This window comes from Hypanus sabinus, chromosome 6 (genome assembly GCF_030144855.1).
Source record: "Hypanus sabinus isolate sHypSab1 chromosome 6, sHypSab1.hap1, whole genome shotgun sequence".
Taxonomy (NCBI): Eukaryota; Metazoa; Chordata; class Chondrichthyes; order Myliobatiformes; family Dasyatidae; genus Hypanus; species Hypanus sabinus.
The window spans coordinates 99,585,925-99,604,292 of NC_082711.1; the positions used below are offsets into that span (position 1 = coordinate 99,585,925).

Here is an 18,368-nt window from a genome sequence, read left to right on the forward strand (position 1 = left end):
ACATCTTCTCCACAATCTCCATCAGTGCACCACAGGGCTGTGTGCTTAGCCCCCTGCTCTACTCACTTTATACTTATGACTGTGAGGTTAAGCGTAGCTCCAATGCTCTATTTAAGTTTGTTGATGACACCACTGTCGTTAGCTGAATCAAGGGTGGTGATGAATCAGTACATAGAAGGGGGACTGAAAATCTAGCTGAGTGGTAACACAACAACAGCCTCTCAATGTCAGTAAGACCAAGGAGCTGAATAATGACTTCAGGAGGAGGAAACAGGAATTCGGTAAGCTAGTCCTTACTGAGGAATCAAAGGTGAAGAGATCAGCAACTTTAAATTCCTTGCTGTTTTTATTTCAGTGGATCTATCATGGGGTCAGCACATAGATGCAATTAGAAAGAGCATGGCAGAACTTCTACTTTCTTAGAAGCTTGCAAAGATTTGGCATGACATCTAAAACTTTGACAAACTTCTATATATGTGGGGTGGAGAGTGTATTGACTGGTTGCATTATGGCTGGTATGGAAAAAACAATGTTCTTGAATGGCAAATTCTACAAAAAGTAGGTATATGTCTCAGTACATCATGGGTGAAGCCCTCCACATCATTGAATACATTTACATGGAGAGGTGTTACAAGAAAGTGACATCCATCATCAAGGACCTCCACCACTAAGACCATGCTCTCTTCTCACTGCTGCCATTAAGAAGAAGGTCCACACAAGATTCAGGAACAGTTATAACCCCTCATCTATCAGGCTGTTGTACTGGTGGGGATGACTTGACTCAACTTCACTTCGACATCACTGAACTGTTTCCACAACCTATGGCCTCAGTTTAGAGGACTCTTCATCTCATGTTCTTGATATTTATTGTTTATTTATATAGTATCTTTATTTCTTTATTTCTCTTTTGTATTTGTACAGTTTGTTGTCTTTTGCACATTGGTTTCTTGTCCATCCGGTTGGCTGTGGTCTTTCATTGATTCTGTTATATTTCTTGGATTTACTGAGTATGCCAACAAGAAAACAAAACTCAGGGTTGTATATGGTGACGTATATGTACTTTGATGATAAATTTACTTTGAAACTGAACTTTAAAGCATACCTCCTGTGTATAAATATTATTTTTGCAAGTCCTTGCCTGTGGATTAGGAGATGGACAATACTGAGTTAAGTTTGCAATGGATATATAGATCTCGTTGGTGTCTTGCTTGGTTTTGGTAGAGATTTGTTTATTTTTTTTCCTGTCCTTTGGGGAAGCACCTGGACTCCAATTGTTTTCTTCTGCAGATAGCTTGCTGTGAGCATTGTTTTTTTCTCGTTACTTGCGTTATACTTTAACTCTAAATTTGTCTGCTTTGAAACCAACCATGAAGAAGAGAAGGAATCCAGCTTCTAGACTGAAGATGATTTGATTTCCTTGGCTTCCATTTATTTTCCCTGAGCTGAAGTTCTAAACTTTAATTGATGTTTCTGGCTGACTTCGGTTCTCAGATTGGAAATCCACTGTAAAAGAAATTATAGCGTATCATCATGTTGTTCCAACTATGCACAATTAGTCATAGATTATAAGCAATGCAGTCATACTGTGATGGCATGGGTGCATGCATTAAGCTGGATGAAAGGTCGAGGTGGACGAGAGAGCAGGGAACAGAGAGGAAGTCCAAACATGAATACAAATAACTCCTCTGAAGCTGATAAAAATTATATTCCAATACTTTGCTCTTTTATTATGGTTCAACCGATGATGTATAGGTCGCCATCACTTCATTTGTTGCTTACCTTTCACTGCTCTTTAATCCACAACAAAGCATTCAAAGCTTTTGAAGGGCTCAATTGGCCATTGATTAGAATTTAGGGAGGACATAATTGTACATAATCCTGCAAGGACGTTAGTGAACAAAACAGGGTTTTACAAAAAAAAAAATGGAGTAGCTTCATGGCTAGTACTAGCTTACTTATAATTCTGAACTTATTCAGAGAGAAAAAAAATACTTCCCACCTGCTGTGGTAAGATTTAAATTCCTGCCTTGGATCACTGGTTCAGGTCCGAGTTTGCTGGCACTGTTTCATAACCACAATGTTATTTTACCCTTTCTGTGTGGAATACTCAAGAAGAATGGTCAAACTGACAACATATTCAAATTAGAATTGCTTTTGAGAGTACATTAGTCTGGAATTTAGAACTTAAGATCATTTTGCTATCTTATATATACTACTGATTTGCGGACCACCTTCAAGGTTGAAACTTTTTGAAATACATAGTCAAATATTTTCTAATTGCTTAGTGAAGAGTTTATTGCAGAAGAAGCAAGGGACTCATAACATAGATTTGTGTGAGAGTGTGTGTGTGTGTGTGTGTGTGTGCGCGCATGTGCTCTGGTATTTGTGAATCCACTCAAGCATTTGCACATAGAACAGTTGAAGTGGGAATTGAATAAATAAACTTAAAATTCAAAAGTATTGTGATGTTTGAAATCTGATTTAAAACAATGGAGCATTCCAAGGAAAAATCTGCGTGTGCAGCTCTCGGACGAGAAGCTTTACTTATGCACGATTTGAAATGTTATTACAGCTGGTTAATTACTATTTGGTCAACCAAGTGAATTTCTGTAATTTACTGTTAGGTATAACTTTCCTCCAGTTTGTACATGAGCCAAAATACATTTTCATTTTCTGCTGAAATTTTGTTAATAAGAATTTACTTTTTAATCGAAAACAACACATTCCTATTAATCATATCAGTTTGATTATAAAAGTTAATTACACCTGTCATATGGTTGCATGAAAGGCCCCTTACAACAATGTAGATGTAAACCTTTTCACCATTGTTCCTCCATGTTAGCATTCATTCTTTCAGTATGTTCAGACTCATCACATCCATCTTCAGAGAGAAAAAAATATACCATGTAATGACCACCTGTAATGAGTGGTGTCAACTTTTTCATTTTTTTAGTCTGAATCTAATGATTTTGTTTTTGCCTGCTCCTTCTGCACCATCACTAACCAGCATTAATAGCACAGGTACATCTATGTACAAGTGCAATGAAAAATTTACTTGCAGGACCATAATTATGACCAACCTCTCAAAGCATTTCATCACTGTCGATGTGAGTGCTACTGGGAGATAGTCATTAAGGCAGGTCACATTGTTCTTCTTAGGCACTGATATAATTGTGGCCTTTTTGAAGCAAATGGGAACTTCTGCCCACAGCAGCAAGAGGTTGAAAATGTCCTTGAATACTCCTGCCAGTGGTTGGCCCAGGTTTTCAGAGCCTTGCCGGGTACTCTGGCAAGGCCTTCTGCCTTGCGAAGGTTCATCCTCTTTAAAGACAACCTAACACAGAGCATCATAGAAGCAGCATTCACAAGAAAACAGAAGTTAGACATAATCTATATAAGAAAGTAGTGTCAATGGTGGATTTGAAGATGACTCTGGAAATGTGTTTAGCCACATGGCTGTGTGTATATAGAGAGTAGATCAGGGGGCTAAGCACCTGAGGTGTACCTGTGATGATGATCAGTGAGATTGAGATGTTGTTATCCATCATCAGTGACTGAGGAATGCTGATGGAGAAGTCGAGTATCCAGTTCTTGAAACTTGATGATAAACTTTGATGGGGTGATTGTGTTGTAGTCAATGAATAGCAAACTGGTGCATGTTGTTGTAGATTTGGATCACAAAAGCATCAAGAACCAAAAGCAAAGACACAACTGTTGTCAGAATCTGAGATGATGATGATGAGGTGAACCAGAATGAGATGGAGTGCTGTTGCAACAACAGCTTTGTACTCAACATTAGTAAGATGAAGAGATGTTTGTGGATTTCAGGGAGGAGAAATTGGGATAACACAGCAGTCCTCATTGAAGAGTCAGTAGTGGAAATAGTGAGCAACTTCAAGTTCCTGGGTGTCGACATCTCAAGGAATTTATTGAGGCCCCAACGTATTGATGCAATTACAAAGAAGGCATGCCAGTGGCTGTACTTCATTAGGAGTTTCAGCAGATTTGGTATGTCACTAAGGTCTCGAACAAATTCCTACAGATGTACCATGAAAAGTACTCTGACTGGTTGTATCACCATCTTGGTATGGAGCCATCAATGCATGGGATTGAAAAAAGCAGCAGAGGGTTGTAAACTCGGCCAGCTCGTTCACAGGGACTAGACTACCCATCAGTGAGAACACCTTCAAAAGGCAGTGCCACAAGAAGGCAGCATCCATCCTTCATAAAGGATCTCCACTATCCAGACCAAGCCATCTGCTCATTACTACCTTCAAACGGGAGAGAGAGAAGTTTGAAGGCACACACTCAATATTTTAGGAACAGCTTCTTCTATCAGATTTTTTGAATGGTCCGTGAACCCAACATTGCTATTTTGCTCTTTCTTTGCTCTATTCATTTGTTATGTTTCTTGTTGTAACCTATATTACTTAAAATATATTTTACTGTACTGCTGCCACAAAACAAAATATTTACAACATACATCACTGATAATAAACCTGATTCTGATTCTAACCTGTCTGATCTAGGAAAAGTGGAGCAGATCCAGATCTTTTGTGAGGCAGGAGTTGTTTTGCGCCATAACCAATTTCTCAAAACACTTTGTTACTGTTGCTGTGTCAGTGGTCAGTAGCTATTGAGGCAGGTTAACACACTCTTCTAAGTTTAAGTCTACCTTTGGATAATGTGTGCAATTAGCTTTTAATTGTTGAAAATAGCTGGAAGATTTATGTTATGTTTCAAAATGCTAAATTAAAAAGTCTCAATAATGAACAGTAAATTTTTTTGGTAATTATTAGAAACGTTTTCAGTCGCCTCATCCCAAGAATGTTACAATATTATTGTCAATTAGTTTTCAGGATGTGGGTACTCGTGACAATGCCAGATTTTTAATTTGGCCCATTTGAATTTACCTTTGAATGGAGTGACTTGCTTGACCACTTCAAAGTCTGAGATTGTTGATAGAAAGGTGGGGAGAATTAAAAGAAAAACAAAGTTTAGCATGGGATAGGTGTAAATGGGCACATTGAGTTCAATATGAACTTGCTAGGTCTAAGGGCTGGTTTCCATGCACAGTGACTATGACTCAGCAGAGAGACACAGGAGACCAGAGATGATGAAATCTGGAGCAAAAGGCAATTTTGTGGAGGAAAGGAAAGGACATGTCAGCATTTTGGGTTGAAGTCCTGATGCACAATTTCATCTTTTCAAAGTCCTCGTACTGAAGGTACTGTCACAGTGTCACTGGGTGGTAGATTCCTGCATTTTGATGCAGCTATGATAATGGATTGGATGGGGAGTATTTTGGAGAAAACTTGCATTCAGATGATAGAACATGCAGATTTGTGAGGCAATGTTGCAGAAAGCTTGGCAGGTTGCTGAAATGTACTCTGTGGATGTAGAGGGTACTGTATGATCTAACAGCAGAGGGAATGCATGTTATTGTGGTGAATTGGATGCCGGTCAGGTGGGTTGCTTTGTTCTAGATCAGGGGTTCCCTTCCCAAACCATTGCTTAATGGTATTAGTTAATAGCATAAAACATGTTGGGAAGCCCTGTTCTAGAAGGTGTCTAGTTTCTTGAGCTGCACTCATCCAAGCAGGGGTAGAGTGTTCCACCTAACTTTTGTGTAGAGGCAGTAGGCAAATCACTTGTTGCAGCAATACCCGGCATCAGACCTACTGTCTGGGTATATATTTATGTTGGTAGCAGAGTTAAGTTTCTACTTATTATCTTCCACAAGACACTGATGGAGATCTTGCAATCAAAGAGTCAGCAATTTACACTAGCTGATAATCCCCAGGTCTTTGGGAATTGGAAGGAAACCTGTAGTCACAGTGAGATCATATGAACTCCACGCAAACAATATGAGTCTTCCATCAGGGTGTCAACCTGAAGAGCTGACTTAAACCCGTTGCCTCCACAAATGCAGCTTGACTGGTTGAATTCTTCCAACATTGCTGGCATCTAACTATCAGTTGTAGAGCTTCAAGTATGATGAAGCTACTATGTGTTAAAGGAAGACGATTATACTCTCCTATGTTAGGAATAATTTTTTTCCTTGACACTTGACTTTGAGCAGCATGGTAGTGTAGCAGATAGTGTAACACTATGCCAGCACCAGTGATGCAGATGGAATTTCGGCCATTGTCTATAAAGAGTTTGTATGTTTTTCCTGTAACCATACAAGTCTGTTCAATTGCTCCAGTTTCTTTCCACAGTCCAAAGATATATGAGTTACTCGGATAATTGGTCATGTTGGTGTAATTGAGTGCCACAGGCTCACTGGGTCAGAGGGGCTTGTAGCGTGCTGTATCTCTAAGAAAATAAAACTTGTCTACCAGAGATGTGAATTAACATTTATCAATTCAGGTCTGAACATTGTCCAGATCTTCCTGCTTATGGACATGACCTGATTCATTCTGTGAGGTCTTGTGAATATAATTGAATGTGGTGCAGTATATTAATGAATATCACTGTGTTTGGCTCAATGGTAGATTAAGTATTTGATCCAAGAAATTCCTGTGGTAAAACTATAAGGTTCAGATTGACCTTCAACGGATACAACCATCCTTTATTGTGCTAGGTATGAAACTATGCAGTGGACATTACTTTCCCTCAGTTCCCTATGATCTTCAGCTTAGTAAGGATTCTTGAGCCTGGCTGAACATATCATCACATTGAACACATTCATTTCTGTTAATTTTTACTGGAATAAAGGTGTAGCTATAGGTACTTGCAATGTGAAGCCATATTTTGTCTTTTTGAAGCTTTCATCCATTGCTTCAGGGAAAATAAAACCAAACACTCTGTGGTAAATTCTTATAAAAATTATTTTTCCTCTTTGCTCCTTCGATGTCATGAGCCTAGCTCCTCTTTTCCAGCTATTGTTGTTGTGCAGAACTTAAAGACCAAGCGGTAGAGTCAGTGTTGTATACACCATATTTTCCCATTTTACTGAACCAACTGCAAAGGGAAATCTTGGATTTACTGTGTATTCCACAAAATCCATAATTTATTTTCTGAGTAGTGTTTAGTACACAAAGGAGCCTGGATATGAGAAGAAGCATTCACGGTAGGCTTGGCTATCACTTCTGTGATTCTGAATTACATATGCTTGGCCAATGGTGCACACCATACTCAGTGTTTTTGAGTTCTCCTTCATCATTGGGTAAAGAAGACCCAGTTGTGGTCCATTGTTGAAAGCCCACTTCAAATCAATCAGATAAGTCAAGCACTTTCCTAGGATTCTTTCCTCAAGTGATTCACACTCCTACATCAAATCACACTGCAACGTTGACCTACCTCCAACCCCGATCACAACTCCCACTGATACATCCAGAGTGCGACCTGTCCCACCGATCCTTTCGCCATCCACACCCATGTTCCCTTGTCTGAACCCAACTGAATTGCTGATTAACTCCCTCCACTAACTGATCCTCAGTGCTTGATCCCCAGAAAATTAATTGCTGTTCTTGTATCCCTCCATGATGTCTCTCAGCATCCCCAGCAGCAGATCAAAAACCTTGGCTCTTGAAGATCTACTAACTCCAAGTGAAACCATTGGACATTGTAGCAGAATTAGGCTATTCATCCCATCTCATCTGATCTGCCATTTCCCTCTCATCCTCATTCTCCGGGCTTCTCCCTGTAAGCTTTTACATGCTCAATCACGAAATGATCAACCTCCACCTTTAATACCCCCAATGACTTGGCTTCCAGAGCCACCTGTGGCAACAAATTCCACAGATTCATCACTCTCTGGCTAAAGAAATTCCTCCTCATCTCTGTTCTAAAGTGACAGCCCTCTATTCTGAGATTGTGCCTTCTGGTCGTAGACTCCCTCTCTACATCCATTCTACCTAGGCTTTTCAACATTCAATAGGTTTCCATGAGATCCTCTCTCATTCTTCTGAAGTTCAGTGAGTAAAAGCCCAGAACCATCAATTGCTCCTCATACATTAATCTTTCATTCCCAAGATCATTTTCATGATCCTCCTCTGATCCCTATCCAATGTCAGCACATTCTTACTGAAATAGGGGGCCCAAAACTAGTCACAATACTCCAAGGGAGGCCTCCCCAGTGCTTTATAAAGCCTTAGCACTACATCCTTTGTATTCTAGTCCTCTCCAAATGAATACTAACCATTTGCCTTCCTCATCACTGACTCAACTTGCAAATTAACCTTTAGTCCCTTTGCAGCTCATTGTTTTTGAATTTTCTCTCCATTTAGAAAATAGTCTGTGCTTTTATTCCTTCTACTAATTTTACCACACATTTCTCAACACTGAATTCCACTTGCCACTTCTTTGCCCATTCTCCTAATCCGTCAAAATCCTTCTGCAGCTCCCCTTCTTGCTTAACACTACCTGTGCCTCCACCTGTCTTTGTATCATCCTCAAACTTGGCCATAAAACCATCAGAAACCAGATCTATCCCATATCAAAGCCCTTTGACTTCAGCCTCTTTCTCCTTGATCTGCAACTGCTTTACTCAGTATCACTACTTTAATGTACTTCTATTTCCAGGCCACTTTGGGATTAGACCCTTTGTTCATTTCACTTTTGCTCTCTTTTCCTTCCCTTCCTCTGAACTTGATGTTTCAGATTTTCCTTTCCAGCTGCTTTATGATTTAATTGGATCCCCATGGTACCATTGAAAGAAGAACAGAGGAATTTTCCTTTACTCCTGATAATGTTTATTCTCTAACTAATGCCATCAAAACGGAATGTCATCCATCTCAATTACTCTATGTGGGGTCTTTTTATGTATACATTGGCTCCCAAGCACTTTGGGTAACCTGAGGAAGTACAGGTGATGTGTAAGTTGAATTTCTTTTTATAAAACAATGGTTTTCTTGAACTTTTGAATTGTTTTATATGCCATCTGCTTTGTATTTATTTTCCTGATCCATGGAGTTAAAAAAGATGGGAAATGTAGATTTTACTGGCTAGTGTGCATATGGGATGGGTTCCATCTTTACTGTGCTTTATGTCAACTCTAGTCTTGTCTGAAGCCCCACGAGTAGTTTGTGAATGTAGATGGTGACATCTATATATATAGAGCAGCCCCAGCTGCTGAATGACTAGCGAAGTGTGTTATTATTGGAGCATGTTGGAAGACCTCCGAATGTGGAGATCAGAGAGTTAGTGGAGTTCATTATATTCATTGTGGATATATATTTAAGTTATTAGAAACTCTAGATAAAATTATCACGTCTTGTATATTTAGGTATACATTGTTAGTTTTAAGGGTGTATGACATGGTGGGCGGGGAATTACTGTAAGGGTGGTATCACAATATGTTCACTTCTTAGTGCTTACGTTGTTTAAATATTTTTTTGCTGACTCGGCAAAATGAGTGAAGGCTTAATGAAATATACAGGGCAAGAAACAAAAGCAGAAGTGTCAAATTAGGAGGAGGCAGAAGAAGAAGAGGATTAAATACTGAAGCAAAAAGAAAACATTGTACTGGTACAGGGCAGAATAATGGCGCTGATTGCAGAGCTCTTCCTTCAGTTCCAAAGACCAGGACTCAGTCTTGCTTCCTAATGCTGTCTGCTTGGAGCTTGCACATTATCACTGTGACCACAGAAGTTTCCTCCAGGTGCTCTAGTTTCTGTGTAGTGTGGTAGCGTGGTGGCTAGTGTAATGCTTCATAGCACTTTGGGGTTGAATTCTTGCTGCTGTCTGTAAGGAGTTCTCCCTTTGACTGCAAGGGTTTTCTTTGGGTGCTCCAGTTTCCTCACACTTTCCAAAGACATACGGATTAAGAAGGGTTAGGGAGTTGTGGGCATCCCATGTTGTCCCAGGAAACATGGCGAATCTTGCAGGTTACCCCCAAACACACATTCTGACAGTGATGGTTGATGCAAATGATACAGTCCATTGTATATTTTGATGCATGTGTGTCAAATAAAGCTCTTCTTTCATCTTTCCTCCAATAGCTTGAAAGCTAGGTTAATTGTTCCATAATGTGAATCTATTTATAGTGGGATGGAACTGCAAAACTTTTTTCCTGATAACTCTGATATTATCCACAGACTCTTCCAAATTGGGGAAGTGTATCATGGACAAAACCCACACTGGCATTTCCTTTGCCCAATAAAGCTTAATGATGAGTATTTCATGGATAACTTAAACTCATTTCTTTGGAGTGTTATATGGAATGTTATAATTCCTTGCCTGGCTGATGCAGATAAATGTTGTAAGTATGATTTACACAAGAAGAGCTTGGTCAAATATTGGACTGACACAAATGAACTGTAATATTTTGTTACTTATCATCACTAACCTATCATGTGAAATCTGTTTTGTGGTGGCAGTACAGTGAGAATCCATAAAAATGCATACATTTTGAAAATAAGTAAACAGTGCATGAAGGGAATAATGAAAAATCATGGACCTTTCAGAAATCTGATGTCAGAAGGGAAGAAGTTGCTGTTAAATAGTTCAGTGTGGGTCTGCTGGCTTCTGTACCTCCTGCCTGATAGTAGTAACAAGAAGAGGGCATGACCCAGATAGTGTGGTGTCCACAGTGATGGATGCCTTCTTCTTGCTATGTTTCACTTCTGGAAAGAATCAACTTTAATTAGATGTTTATGGCTGAAAATAACAGCACTGTTAATTGAAGTTATAGGTAATAATCTTCCCAAAAATGCTTTCCAAATTCTAGGAGCTCTCTTGATTTGAGCATGATAACAAAAGTGACTAGTGCCTGTTGTTGCCAAAAGCTATTCTTGGATTTCCTTTCCTGGTATCATGCTGTCTATTTGCCCACAACTCTTATCACAATGGAGAAAAAAAAAAATCCTCACATGTTAAGTTATGACTTTTTAAGGACATTTTATAGAATCTTCAAAATGATAATAATTTCAAATGTTACATTAATAATTTGCAATTATTAGATACTCTTCTACAGAAATGAGCTAATCCATTGCTCATTTACAGTATTCTAAGATTTTAGCTATCATCTGACCTATACATGAGATGCAAACTGATATAACAGATTTGTATATCATGTCCTATCAGTTAATAATGACATCCTATACCGTGATTAAAGATAATTTAATCTGTGATGCTATTTGACCCATCAGGTTCAACACAAGCCCCAGGGAAGCAATCCTAATAATGTGATTTCTCTTGGTCCTTATTTTCCTGTACCACTACAACTTATTCTCTCTCATGAATGTCCACCCTTTGAATCTTTCTCCCTTTAACCTATACTAGGGTTAATTTACAGTAACTAATTAAACTATCTGTCCAATTGGTTACAGTACCCTGTATAGTGTTCGATCCATAAATGAACTCATCTTATTCAATAATATCCTGCAGGAATCTATATCAATTATCTTTACCAGTCTAACTTGTACTTGACTTCAGTCACAGCAGTTCTGTATGCTCTAAGATACCTTCTGACATATTAAAGGGCAGTTTGGGATGTGCAATAAATGCTCACCTAGCCAGCAACATTTAGACTATGAACAATGAATTAAAAATAAGTCGCAGCCACCTTTGTTCCAGTAGTCCTTCCAAACTCAACCCATTTTGATAAGAAAAAGAATCAGGCATTTATCTTCAATTCATAAATGCACCTTTCCTAAAAATGAGGGAGCATCAGTGGGCACAGTTGATTGTCAAGGCAGGGACACATTAACACCTTGCCTTTTCCCCTCCTGCTTCAGAGGAGGTTCATGAGAATGATCCTGGGAATGAAAGGCTTAACATATGAGGAGCATTTGATGGCTCTGGATCTGTGCTCAGTGGAGTTTACAGGAATAAAGGAGGGCTCATTGAAACCTATCAGATGTTGAAAAGCCTAGATAGAGTGAATGTGGAGTGGATGTTTCCTACAGTGGGGGAATCTAGGACCAGAGGGCTGCTTCACAATAGAAAGACCTCCCTTTAGAACAGAGATGAAGGGGAATCTGTGGGCTTCATTACCACAAGCAGCTGTGGAGATCTGGTCATTGAGCATATTAAAGTGGAGGTTGATAGGTTCATCATTAGTAACGTCATCAAAGGTTACAGGAAGAGGGCAGGAGAATTGATTTAAGAGGAATAATACATCAGCCGATAATACATCTCAGCAGTGGCTGAGGGTTGCATGTGGATCCTTCAATGGCTCCAACAATTGGGGAATAGGGAGAGTGATACGGTTGACAATTGGAAGAAGGACTGGTCTTTCAGATTGGTGCAGAGTTCCTGCTGTGTTTCTTAAAATATGGATGTGATCAGGCTCTAATATATTTCATTAGCATGAGGTGCTTGGAGATGTTCCCTGCTTTCTTTCTGTTAGTCAGAAGAGCACCTGAAGTAGGGAAGAAATGAACAAGAGTCAAGCACTTGCTTTCCAAAGTGAACCAAAATTGGAGGTAGAGCAGTTTGCTGTTCCAATGCCAAAATAGGAAACAGACTTGTGCTCTCTGAGAAGCAACATTGAAAAAAAGATGATTGGTAATAAAATAGAAAAAGAAGATTATTGACAACTGAATCACAAAGTAAATTGAAAGTAATTTGATTTTAAAATAGCTAATTTATTTATTTCTATTTGTTAGATACAGTGAGTGGCCACTTTATTATGTGCCTCCGGTGTGTATACCAGTGACCGTATGTTCATAGTCTTCTGCCGTTTCAGCTCATCCATTTCAAGTTATGACCTGTTGTGCATTTAGGGATGCTCTTCTGCACACCACTGTTGTAACACATAGCTACTTGAGTTACTGTCGCCTTCCTGTCAGCTTGAACCAGTTTGGCCATTCTCCTCTGACCTCTCTCATTAATAAGGCATTTTCACCCACAGAACTGCTGTTCACTGGATGTTTTTTTTGTAAACATTTTTTTGTAAACTTTCTGTAAACTCTTGAGACTGTTGTACAGGAAGATCCCAGGAGATTAGCAGTTTCTGAGATATTCAAACCACCCCATCTAGCACCAACAATGATTCCATGGTCAAAGTCAATAAGATCATATTCCTTCCCCATTCTTATGTTTAGTCTAAATAATAGAACTTTTTGACTATTGAGTTTGACATTGAGTTGCTGCCACATGATTGGTTGATTAGATATTTACATATATTAGCACAGGCATATCTATTAAAGTGGCCACTGGATGTACTTTACATATTCATGATTTTATCAGTTTTTCAAATAGACAAAAATTACGACCAATTCATGTAAACTGGTGTCAGAGAAAATGACAAATTCCCAGTTCCTTCCGTTAGCAGTCCTCTCTGAGTGGTTCAGCTTTAAACCAACTTTTAATGTGCTTTGAATGGACGGCATTTGTGATAGTACAAAGGGCAAGCAATCGTGCAGTGAGTATTGTGACTCAGCCTTCGGGCCACAGCCTTCCCATTTACAGCACAGTTTGGTGATTGCAATCTCCTGCTGCAATAAAATATTCATTTGCTTTCCCTGCACTTATCATGCAGTATTTAAACTTTTCCAGTAAACTGAGTTATATTTAGTCCCAAATGCTGGAATATATATATAGACCACAGTCCAATAGATTGGACTTATGGCCAGATGCCTACTGGTTTTTGGAAACATGTTTTCTTTTTCTCTTGATTTGTTTTTCCTATTGATATCTGCAATATAGACAAAGCGGCTAATATCCCCCCAGAAAGCTAATAGTTTACTTTCCACTGAATGCATTCTATTAATTTAATTAAGACAATATGATATATCGTGCTTGTTGATTCAAAATTATTTTTATTCAAGAGGCTGTGAGAAAATAACCCTAATTACCACATTTTATGTAAGCTTTAAACAAAAGCATGCTTTATTATTTTATGAGCTTAAGAGAGAGAGAGACAATTGAAAGCTCTTGGCTGACCAAAATTCCCTTAAGACATCCATTATTTTAGACATGTTCCTTGTGGGGGTGTAATGTGATTGGCTTGATAGCATTTTGCTGGCCCTGTTCAAGTTGAAGCACCTGAAGAAAGACAAATAGCATTGTCCCACAGAGATGTCATGATCTCACTGTGTCATGCAGCAACACATCAAACCCTTGCTTCAAGGCTGGTAGACTTTTTTTCATCACTGAGATTTCCAAGTTGGATATTGTATCTCGACATATCAGTAATTAAACCCATGTCTAGATGAACTCTGTGACAGCCGGAGTTTTACCAGACTGACCTCAAAGTGATCTCAAAAGAAGAAAGGGGACTGCCACAAAATGGGCAAAATGAAGCATAAATCAGCATTTCAGACTTGCAGCAAAAAATATTATTTCAGATGTGGCGTAGCAGAAAACAGGTGCATACATTGAAAGCAGCCAAAGAGGCTGAGTACTCAAAGGGTTGGCTATCAGCCCTCATTTATCTATTATGTGTGGTCTGTGTACTTTAGGGATAGCCAGCAATCAGGATGTGCTTGCTGAGGACTTTCCAGGAGCCATCAGTAGGGTATCTAAACAATAAAATCTTATGTTCAATGGCTAAATGTAAATCTGTTTTAAAACAGCGTGAAATTGTACTAAAACTCAATAATTTTCAGTGAAAGTTTGTTACTTCCCTGTCACATTTGGTAGATGCAAATCTGAATATATTATTGGATCACATGTATACATGAGTGAACAAATTTAAAAATGATTGTCTCCCATCAAAAGCTACACAGTATTTATCCAAAACTTTCTCTTGAAAATAATTAATCTTGTAATCAAGGTTCACACAAATTTTGTTGTACATTAAAGAAAATAACAGGATAAAACACTGGTCAAAATTTCAGAGGTAGCAGCGTTTAGCATCTTGTACTCAATTTCTAATGCATTTCAAATTTTATTTGTATACATTAATTGTACTTTGGAGTAAAATTAAACAGGTTCAATAACAGGTGAACAATGCAGTGCCAGAAAGCCACCTCCCGTTAGACCGCAGAACAGTATTCAGAAAGTATATTACCTAACTCTTAAAATTATATTGTTCAATATTTCAACCTCAGCTTTAAATATCTATATATTTTACCAGATGTTGAGAATTCATGTTGATTTGAATCAGTTGAAGTTGTATACCTGGGTGGCAGTTCTTAGTTGAACCAGCAGGTGGAGCATCATGCAGACGGGGTCCTGCCTTGGGTCACCCTGACCTCCGGGGTAATAATCCCAAGGGTAGATTTTGACTTTGTTGTATGTTGTAAATCAGGAGGCAATTTCTCCTATTTAGAACTTCCATTAGCTTAAGGGAATATAATTCAAACAGTGGTCATGTTGCATTTTGTAGGAAAAATCTGCATATTTGTTGGCTGCATTTCTCTGCATTTGAGTTTCACCAGCACTGAGCCTTGGAATTTCCTGTATTCTGAAACCACTTGATGTTAGAAATATTTCCCTTTCATTTGATCTTTTTTTCTTTTTGAGCTTTTTATCTGTCATTGTTTAAAATTTCCTCCCAAACTCAGAATGTGCGTCACTTTGTTAACTTGTATGACCTGCTACCTCTTGCCGATGAAATTAATTCAGGTTACAACACCTAAAATTGCTTTCTTCATTTTGATAGCTGGGTGTGAGGGTCGATGGATTAGGAAAATGTACATGATTATTTTAAATGTAAACATTTTCAAAAGAAACAATGCAATGTATTCCTTTTCTCTAAATAGTTGAAGTCAGCTCTCCACTGCCATTGGCGCTACAATCAACAACCCCAATAGACTTAAGAACCGACCTGCGGATTGCAATGCCTGTGGTGGACCCGGCTGCCAGGGAGACCCAGCTGCAGCAAGAACTGCTCCTTCTACAGCATCAACACCAACTTCAGAAACAGCTTCTCTTTGCTGAGTTCCAGAAACAGCATGAAACCCTCACCAGGCAACACCAAGTCCAGCTTCAAGAGCACCTCAAGGTACATCAAACCCAACCAAAATGCACTACTTATGGAAAAAGGGATGAGCAATAAAGTACTTTGAAATATATGATTAACAGTTTAACGGCACTGTTAAATAGATCACAACTAAATGCTTTTCCATATAACCATGGGTGTGAAATACCTTTTGTTGTGACATTACTGTTTTTTTAAATGAGAACAGTATCTCTGTCGTTTTGTTTTTGTCAGCTATTTCATCCTGGCTTTATGCAGTAGATTTCCAGCACTTCTTCTGCATAACTACTTAAACCAAGCAGTTCACCCACATGGTGTACACCCACACACAAGTTCTGAAGTCTGCAAATTGGAAATTATTTAAACGAGTGGAAATAATTACCTGTTTACACACACAAATTGCTAGAGGAACTCAGCAGGTCAGGCAGCATCTATGGAGAGGAATAAAGAGTCAATGTTTATTATTTGTTTACATCCCACAACCCACCCAATGGTTTCAAACCCCACTTGGAAGGTCACTGGGCAAGAGAAAGATACAGACTTTGAAGGATTGATGGGGCTTCCACTCCTATCATCCTCTTAGACTTCTATTAGGGCAGATTCAGGACCTCTGCAGTCTACCAGTTTGGAAGGATTGAGCACATAGCTCTTGGGATCTCAGCAACTGCTTTAAGCTATGATCCCCTCATTGGATGCCACAGAGAAATGGCAACATCCGCATATGGTTTCCCAGTTGATTACAGGTTATTGCTTCATTATTGAGGTTTCTGCCAGGAAACAGATCCTCTCAATAAAGAGTAGCCCTGATTAGGTAAGTCAGATCATGGTAGAGTTTGGCTTGAGTCCATGTCAATGGACCTTCAACAGGAAAATGAAAATTCATGCCTGTATGGCTATAACATTAGCCTTATTTAACTTTCCTTAAATCATACTTGAATAAAATTTGTTCAATAAATGAATTTGTGCTCTAACTTGCAAATTTATTATAGAATAAGTATTTATTTAAAATTTCCCTATTGCTCTGTTATTCCATTGCACAAAATTACATATTTTAGAGTAGGTATCATTTCCCTTGATCAAACAGTTGCATTTGCATCCCTATCAGAACTGCAAGATTATAGCATTTCAAAACAACTAAGCTCTTTCAGATTTTATTTAAGATTAATTTCCTAAAATTGGTCCAAAGTTTCCACTCCAAAGCTGCAATACTGCATGGAACTGCCATCAGCAGTACAGTTTCAAGTCTCCTATGTGAGTGTCCACAAACACAGAAATCCCAACTTTTCACTCAGTTGATTTTCATCATTGTTGTCTGATGTTAGACTCACAGTGTAGTCCAGCAGGGTTATTTTCAACATTGAGGAGGAACTATGAGTGTGGGTTGGTGGTGAATTGGTAAATTACAGGTAATTTTGTATTGTTATTTAATTGATTTCTGACACTTTAACAAAACGTACTGCTTACTTAAAACTTACACCTGGTAAAATATTCATCCCAATTACTGAAAATTATAATTTAAGTCAAATTTGCTCATCAGACTCAATTAAAGATGTGCTATTTAGCATCCTGGTACATCTAAGAAAATGTGGCTATCATCCACGTTGTCTGTGTTCCTTAAAGCAAGAATCTTTACAGCCAGGCTATCTCTCTAGTTGAACCAACTTGTCCGATGGTTTTTTCATGCCTACTGACAATATGATATGCTGTATGAAACAAGCATTGATAGTGCAGACCATCTATAGCTTCTTCACCACAAGGTGAATCACCTTGTTCTGCATCAGCTCAAGGGAAAACCAAGGCTGATGAAAGTAAAGCTCGTCTCACCATGGCAGGCAAATGTAAATAACTAGCAGTCCAGCAACTCAATGCTGTGGTTGAGACCAAACACTCAGTAGCTTGAGCCATTCCTTTGACCACTGCTCAAGAGATAATCGTAAAATTGATTAGGTTCCTTTGTAATGCTTGTGTCCTAAATTGTGTTGTCTACATTTGAAAGCAACAACAGGAATTGCTAGCCATACAGCATCAGCAGGAGATTGTGGAGCAGGAACGCAAACTGGAGAAACAGCGGCAGCAGCAAGAGCTCGGGAGGCAGCTACATGAGCAGCATCTTCTGTCACTTCGAAACAAAGAAAGGAGCAAAGAAAGTATGTACTCCAGTCATTTAATCCACTCTTCCACTTACTGTTTAAATTACTGTGTATGGAAAATCCACAAAATGCTTTAGTCGAATATTGACAGCAGCTGTTAGTGGAGTCTGCAGTAGTAACAATGCAGTACAATATGGTTGATCCAATCAGAAGAATATAAACTTAGGAAAAATCAAACACAAGTAGGTGGTTTGGCCCTTTGAGCCTTCTCCGTGATTCAACATTAGCATGGCTGATTCTCTATTTCAATACCATGTTACTGCTTTCTTTCCATAAACTTTGATGCCTTTTGTGTCCAGTTTATTAACTCAGAATGCTAATAGTCTATTTTGCTTTTATTAAAATAAGTAGTTCTGGTAAATAAGAAACAGCTTTTATTTTAATTGTTATTTCCCAACCTT

At 38.7% G+C, this 18,368-nt stretch overlaps 1 protein-coding gene across 1 annotated transcript in view; it reads left to right on the top strand.

Annotated features, from left to right (window-relative positions):
• Positions 1 to 18,368, top strand: part of LOC132395719 (histone deacetylase 9-like) — a 470,412-nt gene that overhangs the window by 221,462 nt on the left and 230,582 nt on the right. Inside the window, exons 4-5 of the mRNA XM_059972669.1 lie at positions 15,600 to 15,841; positions 17,814 to 17,964. Of these exons, the coding sequence (XP_059828652.1) occupies positions 15,600 to 15,841; positions 17,814 to 17,964 (393 nt within the window). The remainder of the gene's footprint in view (positions 1 to 15,599; positions 15,842 to 17,813; positions 17,965 to 18,368) is intronic.